Source organism: Schistocerca serialis, chromosome 8 (assembly GCF_023864345.2).
Source record: "Schistocerca serialis cubense isolate TAMUIC-IGC-003099 chromosome 8, iqSchSeri2.2, whole genome shotgun sequence".
Lineage (NCBI taxonomy): Eukaryota > Metazoa > Arthropoda > Insecta > Orthoptera > Acrididae > Schistocerca > Schistocerca serialis.
This window is the reverse complement of record NC_064645.1, coordinates 278,523,733-278,542,453: the sequence shown is the minus strand read 5'-3', so window position 1 is coordinate 278,542,453 and position 18,721 is coordinate 278,523,733. Positions and strand designations below refer to the sequence as shown.

The 18,721-nt window shown below is 42.0% G+C and overlaps 1 protein-coding gene across 3 annotated transcripts in view; it reads right to left on the bottom strand.

Annotated features, from left to right (window-relative positions):
• LOC126416262 (host cell factor 1-like) overlaps window positions 1-18,721 on the bottom strand; it is a 111,239-nt gene that overhangs the window by 36,595 nt on the left and 55,923 nt on the right. For 2 of the 3 annotated variants that reach the window (XM_050083892.1, XM_050083895.1), the window contains 3 exons: window positions 11,262-11,770; window positions 10,872-11,144; window positions 10,600-10,761 (listed from right to left, as the gene is read on the bottom strand). In XM_050083892.1, coding sequence (XP_049939849.1) covers window positions 10,600-10,761; window positions 10,872-11,144; window positions 11,262-11,770 — 944 coding nt within the window. The remainder of the gene's footprint in view (window positions 1-10,599; window positions 10,762-10,871; window positions 11,145-11,261; window positions 11,771-18,721) is intronic. The other variant, XM_050083893.1, reaches the window with a different exon arrangement.

Genomic DNA, 18,721 nt, shown 5'->3' with positions numbered 1-18,721 from the left:
TTCTCAACATGCAGTAGGGTTTCAACAACAGTTCTAGACTTTGGGTATCCGAAATTCTGCAGCTGTGGCTGTGAAATGGGTTTCATTGGTCCACAACACGTTAGGCAACCAACTGTTGCCTTCTTTCATTTTCTGAAGTGCCCACACCGCAGATGCTCTCTTGCCAGAAAATGAGTGGCTAACGGTTCATGATGACACTGGATTTTGTATGGATAGCAATAACGGGTATGCCTTCATGATTATCAAACAGTAGTGAGTGGAATCCCAGTGCAATGTGCGACTTCACGAGTCCCGGTGGTTCGTTTGTTTAAATGAGGGGGGGGGGGGGGAAGGAAACCAAACTGCGAGGTCTTCGGTCCCTTGTTCCCGGTAAAATAATTACACAATGGAAAGAAGAAAAGAAAGGAGACATACAACACAATAGAAAGAGAAAGGAAGGTCCAGAAGAACGACAGAAGGACAACCAATCCTACTATGGACAAAAACAAGAAAATAACCATAGAGAGAAGCAAGAAACAGGTAGAAGGGGTAAAAACAAGAGAGCAGATAACCATGGCTGGCCGACCACAAGAATAAAGAGGAAAAGCCAGCCACTCTGTGACACATTAAAACATCCACCCTAAAAGCATTAGAGTGGACAAGACAAAGGGACAAAGGACATGCGATAAAATTTATATAGAATGATAAAAACCACCGCCGTGCATAAAATGTGAAACTAAATTAGCCAATGAGGCATTGTCAGCTAAAATTAATGGCAAAGAGTCCGGTAACTGAAGAGTCCGTCGCAGGGCAGCCAAAGAAGGACAGCTCACCAATATATGGGCCACCGTCTATGGGAGGCACCAACTTGGACATGGAAAGTACGAAGCAACAGGAAATTCTGGATAAAAATCGGGAGTGAGCCACGGAGACCCCACTCGTATAATGTGGCAAGGCTATGATGTGGCCAGGTCATGTCATACACTTTTCATAAATCAAAAAAGACGGCAACCAGGTGTTGGCGTCTGGAAAAGGCCGTTCAGATGGCAGACCCTAGGGACACAAGATTATCAGTGGTAAAGCGACCCTGGCAGAAGCCACCCTGAGATGGAGCCAGTAGGCCATGTGACTCCAGTACCCGACCCAACCGCCGACACACCAGCAGCTTACAAAGAATGTTGGTGAGGCTGATGGGCCGATAGCTATCCTCATCAAGTGGGTTTTCACCGGGTTTGAGCACCGGAATGATGGTGCTCTCCTGCCATTGTGGTGGGAAGACGCCCTCGCACCAGATCCGGTTGAAGATGACGAGGAGATGTCACTTGTAGTCAGATGAGAGATGTTTAATCATCTGACTGTGGATCCGATCTGGTCCAGGAGCTGTGTTGGGGCAATGTGCAAGGGCACTGAGGGGCTCCCACTCTGTAAATGGGGCATTATAGGATTCACTATGGTGTGTAAATGAGAGGACTTTCCCTTCCAGCTGCCGTTTGAGAGTATGAAAGGCTGGGGGGGTAATTCCGAGGCTTGAGCATATTGCTCAGCAACATGCTCGGCAATCACATTTGCATCGGTAGGTAGCACGCCATTTATGTTAACACTGTGAACACCTGTTGGGGTTTGGTACCCGAAAACACATTTGATCTTTGCCCCGACTTGGGAAGGTGACGTATGGCACCCAATGGCTGAGACATATCTCTACCAACACTCCTGCTTCCATCATTTGATAAATTGGACAACGCGAGCACGGAGCCGTTTAAAGGCTATGAGGTGCTCCAGGGAAGGGTGCTGCTTATGCCACTGTAGAGCTCGCCGACGCTTCTTAATTGCTTCAGTGACTTCCGGTGACCACCAAGGGACTGTCTTTCGCTGGGGGCACCCTAAAGACTGAGGAATCGTGCTTTCTGCCACAGAAATGATTGTTGTAGTCACCTTCTCAACCATCACATCGATATTCCTGTGTGAAGGAGATTCAATGGTGACAGCAGAGGTGAAAACTTCTCAGCCCGCCTTGTTTAAAGCCCACCTGGGCAGGCATCCGTGGGCCTGACACTGGGGCAGTGACAGGAAGATGTGGAACTGGTCACTGCCACACAGGTCGTCATGTGCTCTCCAGTGGATAGATGGGTGAAGTCCAGGGCTGCAAATTGATAAATCAATGGCCGAGTAACTACCATGAGCCACACTGAAATGTGTGGCGGCTCCAGTGTTTAAGAGGCAGAGGTTGAACTTAGACAGTAAAGTTTTGACATCTCCGCCTCAGCCAGTAAGCATGGTACCACCCCACAAGGGGTTATGGGCATTAAAATCTCCCTGAAGTACGAAAGGTTTAGGGAGTAGATCAATCAGCGCAGCTAACACAGTTAGGGGTACTGCACCATCTGGAGGAAGATATACATTGCAGACAGTTATTTTCTGCATCGTCCTTATTCTGGCAGCCATAGCTTCAAGATGGCTTTGAAGGGGCACATGTTGACCACAGACCGAGTTTAGGACATAAACGCAAACTCCACCTGACACTCGATTATAGCCGCTATGGTTCCTGTAATAACTTTTATAACTGCGGAGGACAGGGGTCCGCACTGCTGGGAACCACGTTTCCTGGAGGGCAATGCATGAAGAAGGTGTAGAGATTAACAGTTGCTGTAGCTCAGCCAGGCGGTGGAAAAAACTACTGCAATTACACTGGAGGATGACGTCATCATGACACTGGGAAGGCACGGAACATTCAATGAGGCAGTTTACACCTCAGGACCACCTGCTGCTACCGACTTTTTGCCTGAGCGGTTTATATCCATTTTGTCTGAGGGTCTGGCAAGATCTAGGTCCTCAGCGGGCGCCAGAATCTCCACCTCATCGACAGATGCAGAGCTTGGTGGTAGCGGTGGTGTGGGTGCCACTGCAATTCCCTTGGTCTTGGGGACCTTCTTTTTGGATTTATCTTACTGTTCCTTGGGTTTCCCTGGCTGGTAGGAGTTCACTGATTCAGTCTCCGAGACTGAGGATGAGCGTGAAGCCCTGTGATCAGCTGCTTTTGGGCTGTTCAGCCACTGGCGGGTGTCATCATTCCACTAGCAGAAGGGAAGGGAGTGACCCAAGGGCCCCTTTCCTAGTGAGAGCAGTCGAAGGAGTTGTATGCTTCTCTGGCTTAGAATTGGGGACAGACGTCCCCGATGGTTGGTGGAGTATCGCTCCTGAACTAGGTGGTGCAGGAGAAATAGGGAGGGAAGTGCCCCCCACCATCAAGGGCGTAGGCATTGTCTTCTGGCTCTGAGAGGTGACGTGGAGTTGGCAGAGCTCATGGGGCTAGAACTTGTAGCAGCAGCGTAAGACGATGCCATGCATACAGAATGTAGCCTAGGTGTTCAAATTTCCTCTTAGCGTCAGTCGATCCAGGGTCTTGTACTCCAGATTTTCCTTTCTTTCTGGATAATCCTGCAGTCTGGTGAGCAGAGCGAATGGTGCTCTCCACAGTTGACACAGATGGGAAGCGAGCACATGGAGTATTGGGATGTGATGGGCATCCACAATCTCGATGTGTGATGCTGGAAGTACAGTGGGAAGACATATGACCGAACTTCCAACATTTAAAGCACTGCACTGGGGGAGGGTCATAGGGTTTTACATAGCAGCGGTAGACCATCACCTTGACCTTCTCGGGTAATGTATCACCCTCAAAGGCCAAGATGAAAGCACTGGTGGCAACCTGATTATAAAGACAGTTAATATCACTGCAAGTAGAAAAATAATGATAGGAATTTACATTAACAGTGCTTGCTAACGTTTTACATGTCTAAATCAATGACCCCTCAATTCACTTCTGAGTGCACAAACGGCAATGTAATTTAAGGAAGTCATTCTATCCTCTACTGAAAGTGACATTTGCTGCAAAAGCGACTTTTGTCTATTTTGTTGAAATTCTTACTGTCCATTAGCGAATGAAATGTATGCAGCACGAATGCAGCAGTGATTTGGGTTCACGTATCACACAGAATGATATATGACACTCTAAAATAAAACATTTTCAAGAATATGTTTAGACTACGTTGTAAGTGTAATTGACTTTGTGAGATTAAAGTGATGTAATGGCGTTATACCAACCCAGCTTTCCAATATATTGATACATTCTACATATTATCAATCAGTGTGTGTTGCATACTGCCCTGTTTATTAACACTCATTTAATGGCCAAAACATGTTTATATACACTATGACAAATTTACTTTTAGAACTTCGTCCTGTTATTTGCCTTAGCAAATATTTAGTAATTATAACTAACATTTCAGGTGAATCCATTAACTGTTCTTCTTGTCACCCAATCACTGAGATAGATCTGAATATGAAACATGATATTGCCGCCATGATCATTGCCAGAGATCATTCTGCTTAAGCTGATTGCAATTTTATCTGCATTGTCTCTCCCATCAATCATGACACATAATGTGTGTCAGCACATTTCTTAAATTTTCTATTAAATTTTCTATGCAGGCCATCATCTGTAACATTATTTATTTCTAGTTTCTGTGCCACTCACTTACTTATTTTATGTTTAGTCTAACATAATACAACGTGTTTGGAACATGTTCTGTTCATCTTCACGCGTTTATACATACATACATTTCATACATACATAAGAGAAATGTCACTTAAAAATAAACAGTCTCAAACTAAATTAATCTAGAACTCTTTGTCCATTGTTTGTTACTGTAGCTACTGAAGCTCGTGTGGCATTTGGAGGGGGGGCGATTTCTAGCAGGTCCTGCCCAAGGGGGAAAGTGTATGGCTAGAAATCCCCCCCCCCCCCCCTCCCAAACGCCACACCAGCTTCAGCAGCTACAGTAACAAACAATGGACAAAGAGTTCTAGATTAATCTCGTTTAAGACCATTTATTTTTAAGTAACATTTCTCTTATGTATGTACACTACTGGCCATTAAAATAGCTACACCACGAAGATGACGTGCTACAGGCGCAAAATTTAACTGACAGGAAGAAGATGCTGTGATATGCAAATGATTAGCTTTTCAGAGCATTCACACAAGGTTGGTGCTGGTGGCGACACCTACAGCATGCAGACATGAGGAAAGTTTCCAACTGATTTCTCATACACAAACAGCAGTTGACTGGTGTTGCCTGGTGAAACGTTGTTGTGATGCCTCGTGTAAGGAGGAGAAATGCGTACCATCACATTTCCAATTTTGATAGAGGTCGGATTGTAGCCTATCGCGACTGCGGTTTATCGTATCGTGACATTGCTGCTCGCGTTGGTTGAGATCCAATGACTGTTAGCAGAATATGGAATCTGTGGGTTCAGGAGGGTAATATGGAATGCCGTGCTGGATCCCAGCCACCTCGTATCACTAGCAGTCGAGATGACAGACATATTATCCGCATGGCTGTAACGGATCGTGCAGCCACATCTCGATCCCTGAGTCAACAGATGGGGACATTTGCAAGACAACAACTCTCTGCACGAACAGTTCGACGTTTGCAGCAGCATGGACTATCAGCTCGGAGACCATGGTTGTGGTTACCCTTGACGCTGCACCACAGACAGGAGCGCCTAAGGCAAAACGTCATTTTTTCGGATGAGTACAGGTTCTGTTTACAGCATCATGATTGTCGCATCCATGTTTGGCGACATCATGGTGAACGCACATTGGAAGCATGTATTCATCATCGCCATACTGGCATATCACCAGGCGTGATGGTATGGGGTGCCATTGGTTACACTTCTCTGTCACCTCTTGTTCGCATTGACAGCACTTTGAACAGTGGACGTTACATTTCAGATGTGCTACGACCCGTGGCTCTACCCTTCATTCGATCCCTGCGAAACCCTACATTTCAGCAGGATAATGCACGACCGCATGTTGCAGGTCCTGTACGGGCCATTCTGGATACAGAAAATGTTCGACTGCTGCCCTGGCCAGCACATTCTCCAGCTCTCGCACCAATTTAAAACGTCTGGTCAATGGTGGCTGAGCAACTGGCTCGTCACATTATGCCAGTCACTACTCTTGATAAACTGTGGTATCGTGTTGAAGCTGCAGCTGTACCTGTACACGCCATCCAAGCTCTGTTTGACTCAATGCCCAGGTGTATCAAGGCTGTTATTACGGCCAGAGTGGTTGTTCTGGGTGCTGATTTCTCCTCAGGATCTATGCACCCAAATTGCATGAAAATGTGATCACATGTCAGTTCTAGTATAATATATTTGTCCAATGAATACCCGTTTATCATCTGCATTTCTTCTTGGTGTAGCAATTTTAATGGCCAGTAGTGTATGTATAAATGACTGAAGATTAGCAGAACATGTTCGAAATGTGTTGTATTATGTTAGACTGAAGATAAAATAAGTGAGTGAGTGGTAGCAGAAACCAGAAATAAATAATTATCCCACACATGCAGTGCTCACAAACATAGCTATTATGGCTGAAAATAAATCTGTAACAATCATTTTACACAAACATGGAGATACGGTGACCTACTGTGAACCCATGACTTTCGTCAATGCATAATGATGTAGTACTCCTTTTCAGTCTCTTTGAAGGTCAAACTTCATATTTTTGCTGTATAATACATTATTTTCAAATCAGTGAATCATATTCTTCTTAAGAGTAATGTGCAGGTGTTGCGTTTTCCTGAGAGCTAAGCTGAGAGGGATGATCTATAATTATAACTTTACTGTTTGACAGAGTGAAGAGCAATTTTTTTCTATACTGACATCTTGAAATTGATAGCAGTCATTAGCCCGTCATCTGTACTGTTTTTTTCTGGTTGTAAAAAATCAGTACAGTTTGACTGACCAATCCACTTTGGAACCTGTGCGGAGAAGCTTAGCTCAATTTTGTAAAGTATTATCTATTGTGACAACGCTAATTTTATCACTCACCAAAGTTACATTAAAGCACACAGAGTAGTATACTATGCACCACTACCAGTCATTCCCTTTAGTGTTCCAGACACAAATGGAGTGAAGGAAAAATGATTGCCTGTATGCCTCCGTATGGAAGAGGAGGCGAGAGGAAGGAAGTAATAATTCCAGAGCTAAGAATGTGTGTATTTTTATGTGTATCTAATGTAGTACTAAATATTTCACCTCCAGACGGCAAGTCCTTACCAGCAATTCTGTCTCATTGTTTTTAGTACTCTTGAGGGACTTTTCCTTTGATACATTCATCCTTAACTGACTTAGTCAACAGTTCCTTACCCAGCGTGGGATGCATGGTAAGTTAAAAACTTTGACAACAATTTCTAAGTAATGTATGCTCATCAATTTTGTAAACAGGGTATTAATGATTGCTTGTTTGCTCCATCAAGAATAAAAAGTCTCGTTCTTGACAGATTCACTGGCTTTAGAAAACATCTTGGCTATAATGATGTAGTTCTCTCTAAACCATACATCTTGGATGACGCTGTTCATTAGGTCAGGCATATTTGTACCCACTATGTTTAAAATACTTCTGCTGCAAACAGATTGTTGAACTAGTTGAACTGGCCACACAAGGGTCACACACTTTGAGATCAGTGTGGTGCAACTTAATTGTGCACACTCGAATGTGCCATGTTCTGCCTTGGGCAGGACATGGAACACGCTATGTACATCATATGGCACGTTGGTTTCTTCACTGTCTCTGCATCCCAAGGCAGCTATCTGGAACCATGACCAAATGCATCTACAGCTATTCACGGACAAAGGCGAACTGATCCTGAATTTGCACATGCGTAACATACTCCCTAAACACCCTACTACTAAAATATTGAATACAAATATGAAAGAAGCCCTACTTTCCTTGTGGCAACAATTACAAATAACAAAACTCTATTCACAAAAGCTAAATGCAAGTCAGCATAGGGTACAAATGCAAGGGAAAAGGACGGGCAGAGGGTGTGTGGGAGGGGGGGGGGGGATATGTGGCATGTAATTACATTTGATTGCATAAAGTCAAATCAGGGATTGCATCAGTTAGTAGACTATCAGTAAAACATATAGTTGAATCTTCTGCATCTGATATATAATTACTGTACAACTATTATTGTGAAGCTAGCTATGCTGTGATAAGCAATTTTTAAAAAGTTTTATTCAATATGGCACTGCTATTTACTCAGAATTCAAATACAGTGAAACCCCTATTTTATGGTTTTGCGTGATCCAGACATAAAAACCCAAAATGGAGGATAGTGCAGAATTGAGGAAAATGCTAACCCCCCCACTCCCCTAAATATGAGCAAAAACACATGTAATTGGCATATATGATTAAAAATCACAATTCTCTCCAATACTTTGCATAAAATCTGTCAAGTGAAGGAAATTAAATGTACAATACAATGCTTATACAATAATTTGTGGCAATGAATTTCATCAGTTCTTAAAAAGTAAAAGATGCATAACAGCAAGTAAGAACTCATCAAAAAAATTGGAATTGGTACCTGGATACAAGGTAATCTAGACTTTTCTGACATGTTATGACTACAAATTGTGTGTTCAAAACATGCATTTTTGAGAGATCATCCTTTGTGCTCAGTAAGAAAAAAGCAAAAATTGGTGAGCGTGTTGAATTAAACCAAAAATATCACAACAGCTAAGTGGTTAACCCATAAGCATAAATGCAGACATCTGCTTAATGGCATACTTTGTCACCATTGCTGTTACTGTTTAATGCTTTCTTATGAGCTTTCATAGAATCACCACTGTTAAAGTGTTATTTTAGGCTTAACGACAGAAACAGACGTGAAAAAATGAGTTTGATTCCCCAAATGACATTACAAGCTTATTAGAAGTCGGCTCAGTGAATTTCTGTACACTGTGTAAAACGTAAATCTGAAAGGAAGCTCAGGTGCTACAGTTTCGCTTCACACCCTCTATCACTGTTGCCAATCTTTATGATCTACAGTGTGTGATGCAAAGTATATACATGTAATAATGAAAACAATAAATTTCTGAAGGTCTAGGAAAAGGGGTGGATTTTGTGAAAGTCGCCCAAAACTGAGCGTCAGGAGAGGCTTACCACATAGGATGAGAAGGAAAATCTGATTGTTGGGGACTGCATTGGGCAAGATTTGAAAACTTGAGAGCTTAAAGGGTAATATGCAGTCAGAGGTTACTGCTTGAACACCAAGCATGAGTTAACAAAAGTGAAAAGCGAAGTGCATTGTATGTAACACAGGTGGCGGGGGGAGTGAAAAATGGACGGGTCCGACAATGAAAGGCGTAGAAAACTAAAACGGAGTGAAGCAAAGAGTAGTTACTGTGAAGAAATGCTAAGACGGAAGAAATTAACATAAATTAAGGCCAAGTGGGTGGCGAGAAACAAGGACACGTTGTAAAGCTAGTTCCCACCTGCGGAGTTCTGAGGAACTGATGTCTGGGGGAAGATTCCAGATTGTGCATGAGGTGAAACAAGCACCAAGATCACAACTGTCATGTTGTAGAGCATCCTCTGCAACAGGATATTGCATGATGCCAGTATACACCCTCTGCCTATGCCCATTCATCTTAATTGATAATTTGGTGGTACTTACGTCGATGTAGAAGGCCAAACAGTGTTTATCTAAATGTACATACATGAGTAGAGTATGCAGTTGTTGCAAATGTATCATGTGAGATTTGAACACGAAACTCTTTAAAATGTTCTGCCACAAAACCCACGTTTTATTTCCGTGTGCCATCTCTGTCATAGCACATCATCTTCACGAAAAGTATATTTTCAGCACTTCACAATACGCTTTCACCCCTACCTGCACTCCAGTCACTGAAGGGCCCCTACCCCTCTCCATGCATCCAGTAGGTGAGCTCATTTTATGTATGTTAATGTCGTGTGCCCTGGCTATTGGCTGACGTAATAAATCGCCAGCCAATAATAATTAAATAGCTGGAAATGGGTAATGTTTCATTGATTATGACTGAGTATATTCTTCGAGACTTAAGTGTTTGAATTTATAAGGTTGATGATTGATACTGTTGCTGAATACAGTATATTGGAAATACATGCAAAAACATGAGACCGAGTTGTATGTGGCACAAGCAAAGGTGGTGGCAGGGCCCCTTTGTCACATATTGGCTTGATCCAGAACACTTCGTGTCGATTGTCTCGTTTTTCCATTACCATTACAACCTAACAGTAGTTGTATCATAATTGCACGATGAAGCTAAAGGTTGCAAGTTGTGCTGGCAACACCGATCGTGGATTACATCAGCGTTTCCTCTCTCACATCTCTCCTCTCCATAAGGCCTATTCCCTTAATTCCACCACCACCCATGGGAGAGAAACATGTCTTTTGAGCCACTTTTAACTTGTTCAGTCTCATCAAATGTAAATGGGAAGAAAATGGGACAAAGTCAAGTGACACACTGAATAAGAACTTGGAAATGAGGTAAACCTTACTAGGAAGAAATGTAAAATTGGGAAATTTTTAGCGTTGACCTTATAGGTTTTCTCACAGGGACTACAAATTTATGGTGTGGAGTCGCAAAATTTATAAAATTGGAGAATGTAAAAACAAAGTTTCAATGTATATTGTTTTCTTACCAATTTTGTCATCATCCATACTGGCTTTATCTGAAATGTGAAGAGACTGACAAAACAATACCATCGCACGATACACTGAACAAACTAACCTGTGTACTGCGAACAGCAAGATAAACAGCATACTCAAGAATGGGACCACAGGTGCGAGGAGGCGGTTCCCATGACAAATGGGCACCTTCTAACGACTTGGAGATTTTTATTGCTGATGGTGCACCTGGGTAACCAGGCAAGCAAGTCTTGAAAGCAGAGACCTTTGAAAGACAGGATATGCATTATTCTGGGTGATAATTTGCATGTGTGATCTGCAATGTTTCAAGCAACAACTATTTATTTAAGTCTCTCAAAGTAGATTGTTTACTACCTCACTCCAGGGTCCCTGGCCGCGAGAATTTATAGCTGCAATCCGGAATTTGTATGCAGTTCCTGGCTCTAGCTTCAACTCTGTGTGTTTGGAGAAATCTGGTTCCAAACCACGTAAAAATTCTGTCACTGGCCTGTCATCTTCATAGCCTTCTGGAGGAATGAAAAATTTGCTAACAGTGAAGTTTGTACCTCGTATAATACCAACATCATACCATTCAGAGCTTTCTTTCTTCTTATTTGCTGTTGAGTTTTCTGTTTCATCTCTCTGCTTCTGAAAATAAAATAAAAGATAAGAACATAACAAAACAAATGATCAAATTAAAGTATTTGTTGCAAATCAATACATGTTATCAATACAGTTAATGTAACTGCCGAAGAGCAAACTAACCACAGCAGGAGTATCTGTTGGTGCCTGGTTACAGCCAAGAGCAGCACTTGCAAGGGTTGACAAAGCATCTGCCCCACCTGGATCCTCATGCTTTGGTTCCACAGCAGTGGCTGCCAAATGTGCAGTGAGATCCGAGACAGCACTTGCTTGCTGTTGTGGTTGCTCCAAATGTTCCTCTTTCTGTTCATCCTCATCTTCCTTTTTTATAGTTGGTTCTAGCATTGGGACATCCTTTACAGGGGATGATTTTTGTACCATTTCTGTGATAGTAGTAACAGAAGTAGCGCCATTACCAGATGATGGTACAGCTTCAGAAACATCAGTCATTTCTGCATCAGTTTCTACTGCCTCTGGAGCTTTTAGTTCTTCACTTTTTTCATCACTTGCACTGCCTAACTTGTCATGGACTGTAATCGACACGTCCGAGTCTTGCTCCGACATTTTCTCTGAAGCTTCTGGTAAAGTATTCCCATCAGCTATACTATTATTACTGACGCTGCAGTTGTCACCTGTCCAAGAAAGAGAAAATGAGGAATGACACAAAAAAATTGTGTACGGCCTTATGAAGTTCTCATAAATCTCTGAATGAGTAAGAACAGGATACACAATTTTCAGTAAATTTTGTTAAGAAATCTGCACAATGTATCTGTTGAGGCACTGGAAAATTCTACAGAGAATACACTTGAGATAAGGACACCTATATCCCAAGCATGAAGACTAGATGGGTAGACTGAGTAACTAATGAAGAAATACTGGACCGGATTGGGGAGGGGAAGGTGAGGGGATTACAGCACAATGTTACTAAAAGAACAGATTGGTTGACAGGACACACTGTGATGCATCAATACATAATCAATTTAGTAATGGAGTGAAGAGTTTCTTTTGTGTGTGTGTGTGTGTGTGTGTGTGTGTGTGTGTGTGTGTGTGTGTGTGTGTGCGCGCGCGCGCGCGCAGGGGGGCACACGTGTGTGTATGCAGGGGGGGAGGAGGAGGAGGGAGGGAGGGGGATGGGAATTATAGAGGGAAACCAACGCTCGAATTCAGTAAGCAGTTTCAAATGGAAGTAAGTTACAGTATTACATGGTAGACTAGCGTGTAGCGCTGCTTCAAACCAGCCTTTGGACTGACGACCACCACAACAAAATCCTGGGGCAGCAGCCTTTACAATAGTTATAGTGGCAATAGTGTGGAGGCAGGACTGATATCACATTGAAACATTAGCCAACATGTCCTTACTATGCTGGTGTGCAAATGGCTGGAAGTAAAGCCATCATATTTCCAGATGACATACAGCTCTACTGTACCGTTAGATAATCTATGTATACACCCACAGCTACATAAACTCTCTGCAAGCCACTATACCGAGGGTATTTTGTACCATTGCTAGTCACTTCCCTTCCTTTTCCACTCTCAAACACAGAAAGGAAAAAACTACTGACTACATGTTTCAGTAGGAGCCCTGATTTCTTGTATCTTGCCTTTTATAGTCCTAACACAACACGTATGTTGGTGGCAGTAAGACTGCTCTGCAGGATGTCACAAATGGTGGTTTTTTAAACTTTCTCAACAGTGTGTAGCAAAAAGAATGTCTTCTTCCCCTCCAGTATTCTCATTTGAGTTCACACAGCATTTCTGTAATACTCACATGTTGGTAGAGACAGATAGTTACAAATCTAGCTGCTCGTCTTTTAACTGCTTCAAAGTCTTCTGTTAATATTACTTGGTGGGGATCCCAAACACTCGAGCAGTATTCAAGAATGGGTTGCATAAGTGTTCTGTATGCCATTTCCTTTATATATGATCATGAGAAATGATGAGGACAACACAAACACCCAGCCCCCAGACAGAGAAAATCCCCAACCTGGACGGGAATCGAACCCTGGACCTCGTGGTCCAGATCCTACAAATGACCTTAGGTGTTCGTTCCATTTCAAGTTGCTTTGCAACATTATGCCTTGACATTACTGCGTCAAGCAGGATACTACTAATACTGTAGTCAAGCATTATTGGATTGTTTTGCTTATTCATCTGCATTAATTTACATTTTTTGACATTGTCAGTAACTGTAATTTACATTTTTTGACATTGTCAGTAACTGCCATTCGTTATATCAAATAAAAATTTTGTCTAGATCATCCTGTATCCTTCCACAGTTACTTAAATACAACACTGATCCATACACTACAGCTTCATCAGCAAACAGTTACAGATTGCTGCTCACCCGGTGTGTCAGATCATTTATGTTTACAGTGAACAAGAGCAGTCCTGTCACAATTCCCTGCGGCATTCCTGACAATACCTTTGTCTCCAATGAATACGTGGCATCCAGGAAAACGTACCAGTTTCTTTTACTTAAGAAGTCTTTGAGCTACCCATATCTCTGGGGACATATTCCACATGCTTGGCTCCTTGTTAACAGTCTGAGTGTGGCACTGTGTGACACACTTTATGGAAATCTAGAAATATGGAATCTGTCTGCTGCCCTTCATCCATGGTTTGCAGGATAATTTGCAAGAATAGAGAAAGTAGAGTTTTGCTTGAGTGATACTTTATAAATTCGAACTGAGAGAAACTTTTCTCTCTCTCAAGGGAATTTGTTACATTTTAAAGCAGAATACACTACAGAATTCTACAACAAACCGATATTAAGGAATTGGTTTGTAATTTTGTGGTGCATTCCTTTATCCTTCTTATATACGGAAACCGTGTGCAATTTTTTCTAATCACTTGGGACTTTTTGCTACACTAGAGGAGATTCACAATAAACACAAGCTAAGTATGAAGAAAATGCCTGAAATGGGCTCTGTCTGGATTTGGTGAGTTTTTTGTTTTCTACTCTTTGAGCTACTTTTTTATGCCAGGGATGCCTATATCCATTTACTCCATATGGGAGTCTATGCAATGGTATGTTTGTATGATCCTCCTGCATGAATGGTTTCTTAAATGTGAAATTTAAAACTTCAGCTTACAACTGCTTATTAGCTCTTTCCAACATAAAAGCTCTTTTAAACTTCCTGATGGATTAATTAACTTTAGTAACCATTAAGGCTTGATACTGTGACCAGTAATCCCTCTCTTTGTAATGACACTGTTGGACTTGTTTGAAACTAGGAAGCCTAAGATATTTCCATTTTGTGACAGTTGTTGCACTAAATGCTCAAGACAGTTTTCAGAGAAAGTATTCAGCATTACTTTTCGAGACTGACTGTACCATCTGCAATGAATTCATAGATGTCCTAGTCAGTACTCAGTAGGGGTACTTCCCCACTACTGAGTGTAGACTTTCTTTAAATGACTCTACAACAGTTATAGTGGAATCAGGTGACAGTTGAGAACAACCTACGATTACTTTGAGTTCGCCTCAGCCAGTTACTCATGTCCAGGTAACTTCTCACTCACTCAGACTCAATTTCGGCACTGACAGATAATTATTTTCGTCGACTGCAATAAACACTGCATCCAGCTCTCAGTTTCAAGTATAAGCACGAGTGCTTCCCTGGATGGCAATAACTTCAGGGACTTTGTTATGAATGCTTCAGATAATTACTGTTAAAATCTCGACATTTGAAATGCCCCTTCTTTGTACATATCAGGTTTCACTTTACGTGTCTGTATTAACTGGAGGGTGGTTATCAGAGGTCCTCAAACTATCGCCTGGCTTCCAACCTCCTTTTTTCTTTTAAAAAAGAAAGAAGGTACATTTCACATGTATTCTGCTATCCAAATATCCACTTTTTCTGCATAATGCGGCCCTGACTTATCTAGAGGATTCCTACAATTTCCCACAACATAACACAGCTCCAGAAATTGGCAGCGAAGACCATCGTATAACTGACTGGTCAAAATCTTCCACTTGATTCCACACTAAAGGACTCCAAACATCTCTGGAAACAATACTGCTACTGTAAGCTCTGCCTGTATCCCATGAGGGAGGGCAGCACATCCACCAGCTAACTGCAGAGGATCTCAGAACCCAAGCAACAGGCATCACTGGTGCTGACATCAGTCACAGCTTGAAGGTGACTGCACCCAGCACCCCTGTTAACCACAGGCAGGGCCTTCTCCACATCTTGGATAGGACCCCAGTACACACACTGGGTGTTCATTGGACTTTTTTCCAGTTCAGGACGATTTTCCCAAAAGGGCTCCATAATGCACCTATAGTCCACAAGATGAGACTGGTACAGACAGTTCAGGCGGACAGACATCAATGTTGCCGAACATGGCGTATGGTACTCCGCATTTGGTCTCTACTTATATGCGTTCTCTAGTAGCAGAAACAAAAGCATCAACAACATGCAGGTCATATTTGTATGCTTGAATTTATTTACAGTTGCTTCTTGTAATACATTAATTTTGAAAAAGTGAAGAGAGTTATTTAGTATCTAATATACTGCAATATAAAGTTATTTTCAAACTTCACAATAAAAATGAAAACTATTTTTGCAAATCATTGAACATTCACAGTTTTTAATCCTGATGTTAAATATTAGCAACGTCAATTAGTTCTACATTGAGTGACAGAATAATTTATGAGTATATTAATAGTTATAATCTGAAGATGGTACTCACAATATGATACAGATCGAGGGCATGCTCCCTTCTTACTTTCATGAGTGTGTTGTAGTTATTCTAATGGGAAAACACCACTGTCATTTCTGTCAGAATCTGATTTAAAAGTCTCCTTTAGCACTGCCCATACTTAAATTTTATACGGACTCTTCCACAATGTATTCATTTTTGGCTGCCCCTCTGATAACACTTGCAGTACTTGCTCACAATTTTTGTCCATGTCTTGCCTGTCACTTGATTGACAGCTGCTACAAGAAGATTTTCAACATCATAGATTGTGAATTTTTTATTGTTTGCAGCAACATAATTTTTTATCTCTGCCCATACCCATTCAATGGCACTGAAGTGACAATGGTATGGAAGAAGCCAAACAGTTTCATGCCTGTGACTTTTAGCACTCGCATCAATTACACATGTTGGAAATTGTGATTTCTTTTCTGACACAGTTGCGAGTAATTCCTGGTTTCTTTTCTGTCAGTTTCAAGTAATTCTGCCTTCTTCTAATCCTCTCTGAAATTAACATTTTTGTCGCTTCAGCTACCGAATAAAATCTTTTTTCTTCACTGCCAAAGTTGGTGTCCTATAATGAACAACGGAATGATAAAGGGCATTGCCCATGACGATGGACTAGTCAGATTTATCATAAGCAATGTCTCAAACCACTTTTGAAAAACCACACTGTTCATCATCTCTTAGTGGTAATCACCCCCCCCCTCCCCCCCCCAAACAAAACAGTAACAAGCAGTTTGGCACAAAAACGTCTGATGTACCTGCATATGATACAGTAATTCGACCTAATGCCCTAATTTTCCAAAAGACACTGCCATCATTCCCTCAGGCATTCCATCACTCCAGCCTGTATGTAATGAATGGCTGGAACAACACAAGTTTCATCTATCCACACTATATTTTCACATCTCACACCCATGACCTTGCGCAGAAGTCTGCACCTCCATCTGTCCTTTCCACCAACACACTGCATCTGTTAAACACCGAGTAGCTGAAGTCCTGAAACCTATGTCTTTTAGCACTGAATGTAATAAAAATTTGCTTCCTTTAAAAAGATCATCTTTCTGAAGTGACATGAGTAACATAGATAGAGTGGGATGTTCCCTTCTCTTATAACAGCTATACATCTATATGACTACAAATAAAGTCTTTCTCGAAACTTTGTCACTTGCTTCTTTCTCAGGTGCTTTTTTCTTTTGTGTGTGTGTGTAGCCTTGTTGCGCCACCCTCACCACAATCTATACTGCATTGATCTTTCTCTACTGTTACAACAGTGTTCTTACTTATTTTCAATGCTGCTGCAGTCCTCTTATAAACCTGAGCAAAACAAAATAAGAGCTTGCTTCCTCCTCTTCTTTTTCAAAGTAGCTTCACCAGCAGACACATGAGTTTGAAGGCCTGGCTTGTGGCACACTTCTCCTCCTTAGTTTCGCATCAGATGCTGGGCCAACACAAATTGTTGCACTGGATATTGTTTAAAAGGAAACAGGCAAATAACACTAAAAACAACAAATGTGAATTATGAGCCGAACTGTTAACATAAACAACAAAACGGCAACATTGGTTGCATGAGACACACTCACTGATACATTTCTGGCATGGGTGCGTCATGTTTGTAGAGCAGCAACATGGCTCCTGCTACCTGCCTGAATGCAGTCCGTCATTGACTGGCTACCTGTGGTCACTAGGCAACGGAATTATGCTACTGAACTGTCAGTACTAAGGACTCATCTCCCAGACTGTAACATTTGAGCCCTCTATAGCTACAAAACCCTTCCTTCGTCTGCCTCCTGGCTGTAGAATGTTGCAATTGACCATCAACATAAACAAATATAACATACTGCAAATACATAGACTGCAGAACTATCACTGGAAGCAGTTACATCCATAAAATGTCTAGGGGTATGCACACAGAGTAATCTGAAGTGGAATGATCACATAAAATTAATTGTGAGGAAGACATGCCAGACAGATTCATTGGAAGAATCCGCGGGAAATATAGTCCATCAGCAAATAAAGTACCTCACAAACACTCATTTGACCAATACTTAAGTACTGCTCGTCAGCATGGAATCTTTACCAGATAGGACTTACAGAGGAAATATAGAAGATCCAAAGAAGATCAGCGTGTTTTTTTACAGGTTCATGTAGTAACCATGAAAGCATCACAAAGATTATCAGCGTACTTTAGTAGCAGATGTTGCCAGATAGATGTTCTGCATAACAGTGTGGTTTACTGTTAAAATTCTGACAGCAAAAGTTCCTAGAAGAGTCAGAAAAAAAAGTTGGTTGTCCTCCTGAGAGAGATTGTGCCAAATTCTGACCAACTGGTGCATTAGGTCATCAAAATCCTGAGACAGTTGGAGGACCATACCCCTACTGCTCCAAACATTCTCAATTAGGGAGAGATCCAGAGAAATTGTTGGACAAGGTAGGGTTTGGAAAGCACAAAGACTAGCAGTACAAACTCTTGCTGTGTGTGGGAGAGCCTTATCTTGCTGAAAAGTAAGCCCAAGATGGCTTGCCATGAATGGCAACAAAATTGGGCATAGAATGTTACTGATGCACTGCTGTGTTGTAGGGGTGCTGCAGATGACTACCAAAGGGGACATGCTATGAAAACAAATGACACCCAAAGTATATCACTCCTGGTTGTCGGGCTGTATAGTGGACAACAGTCAAGTTGGTATCCCATGACTGTCAGGGTCATCTCCATTCTTTGTTGACTGTTCAAACTCAGTTTCAAGTGGGACTCACCACTGAAGGCAATTCTACTCCAGCTGATGAGATTCTAGGCCGAAGACGTGCCTGGAGACGATGTGGACAATGGGGGGGGGATACCAACCTAACTGTAGCCCACCACACAGCCCAACAACAAG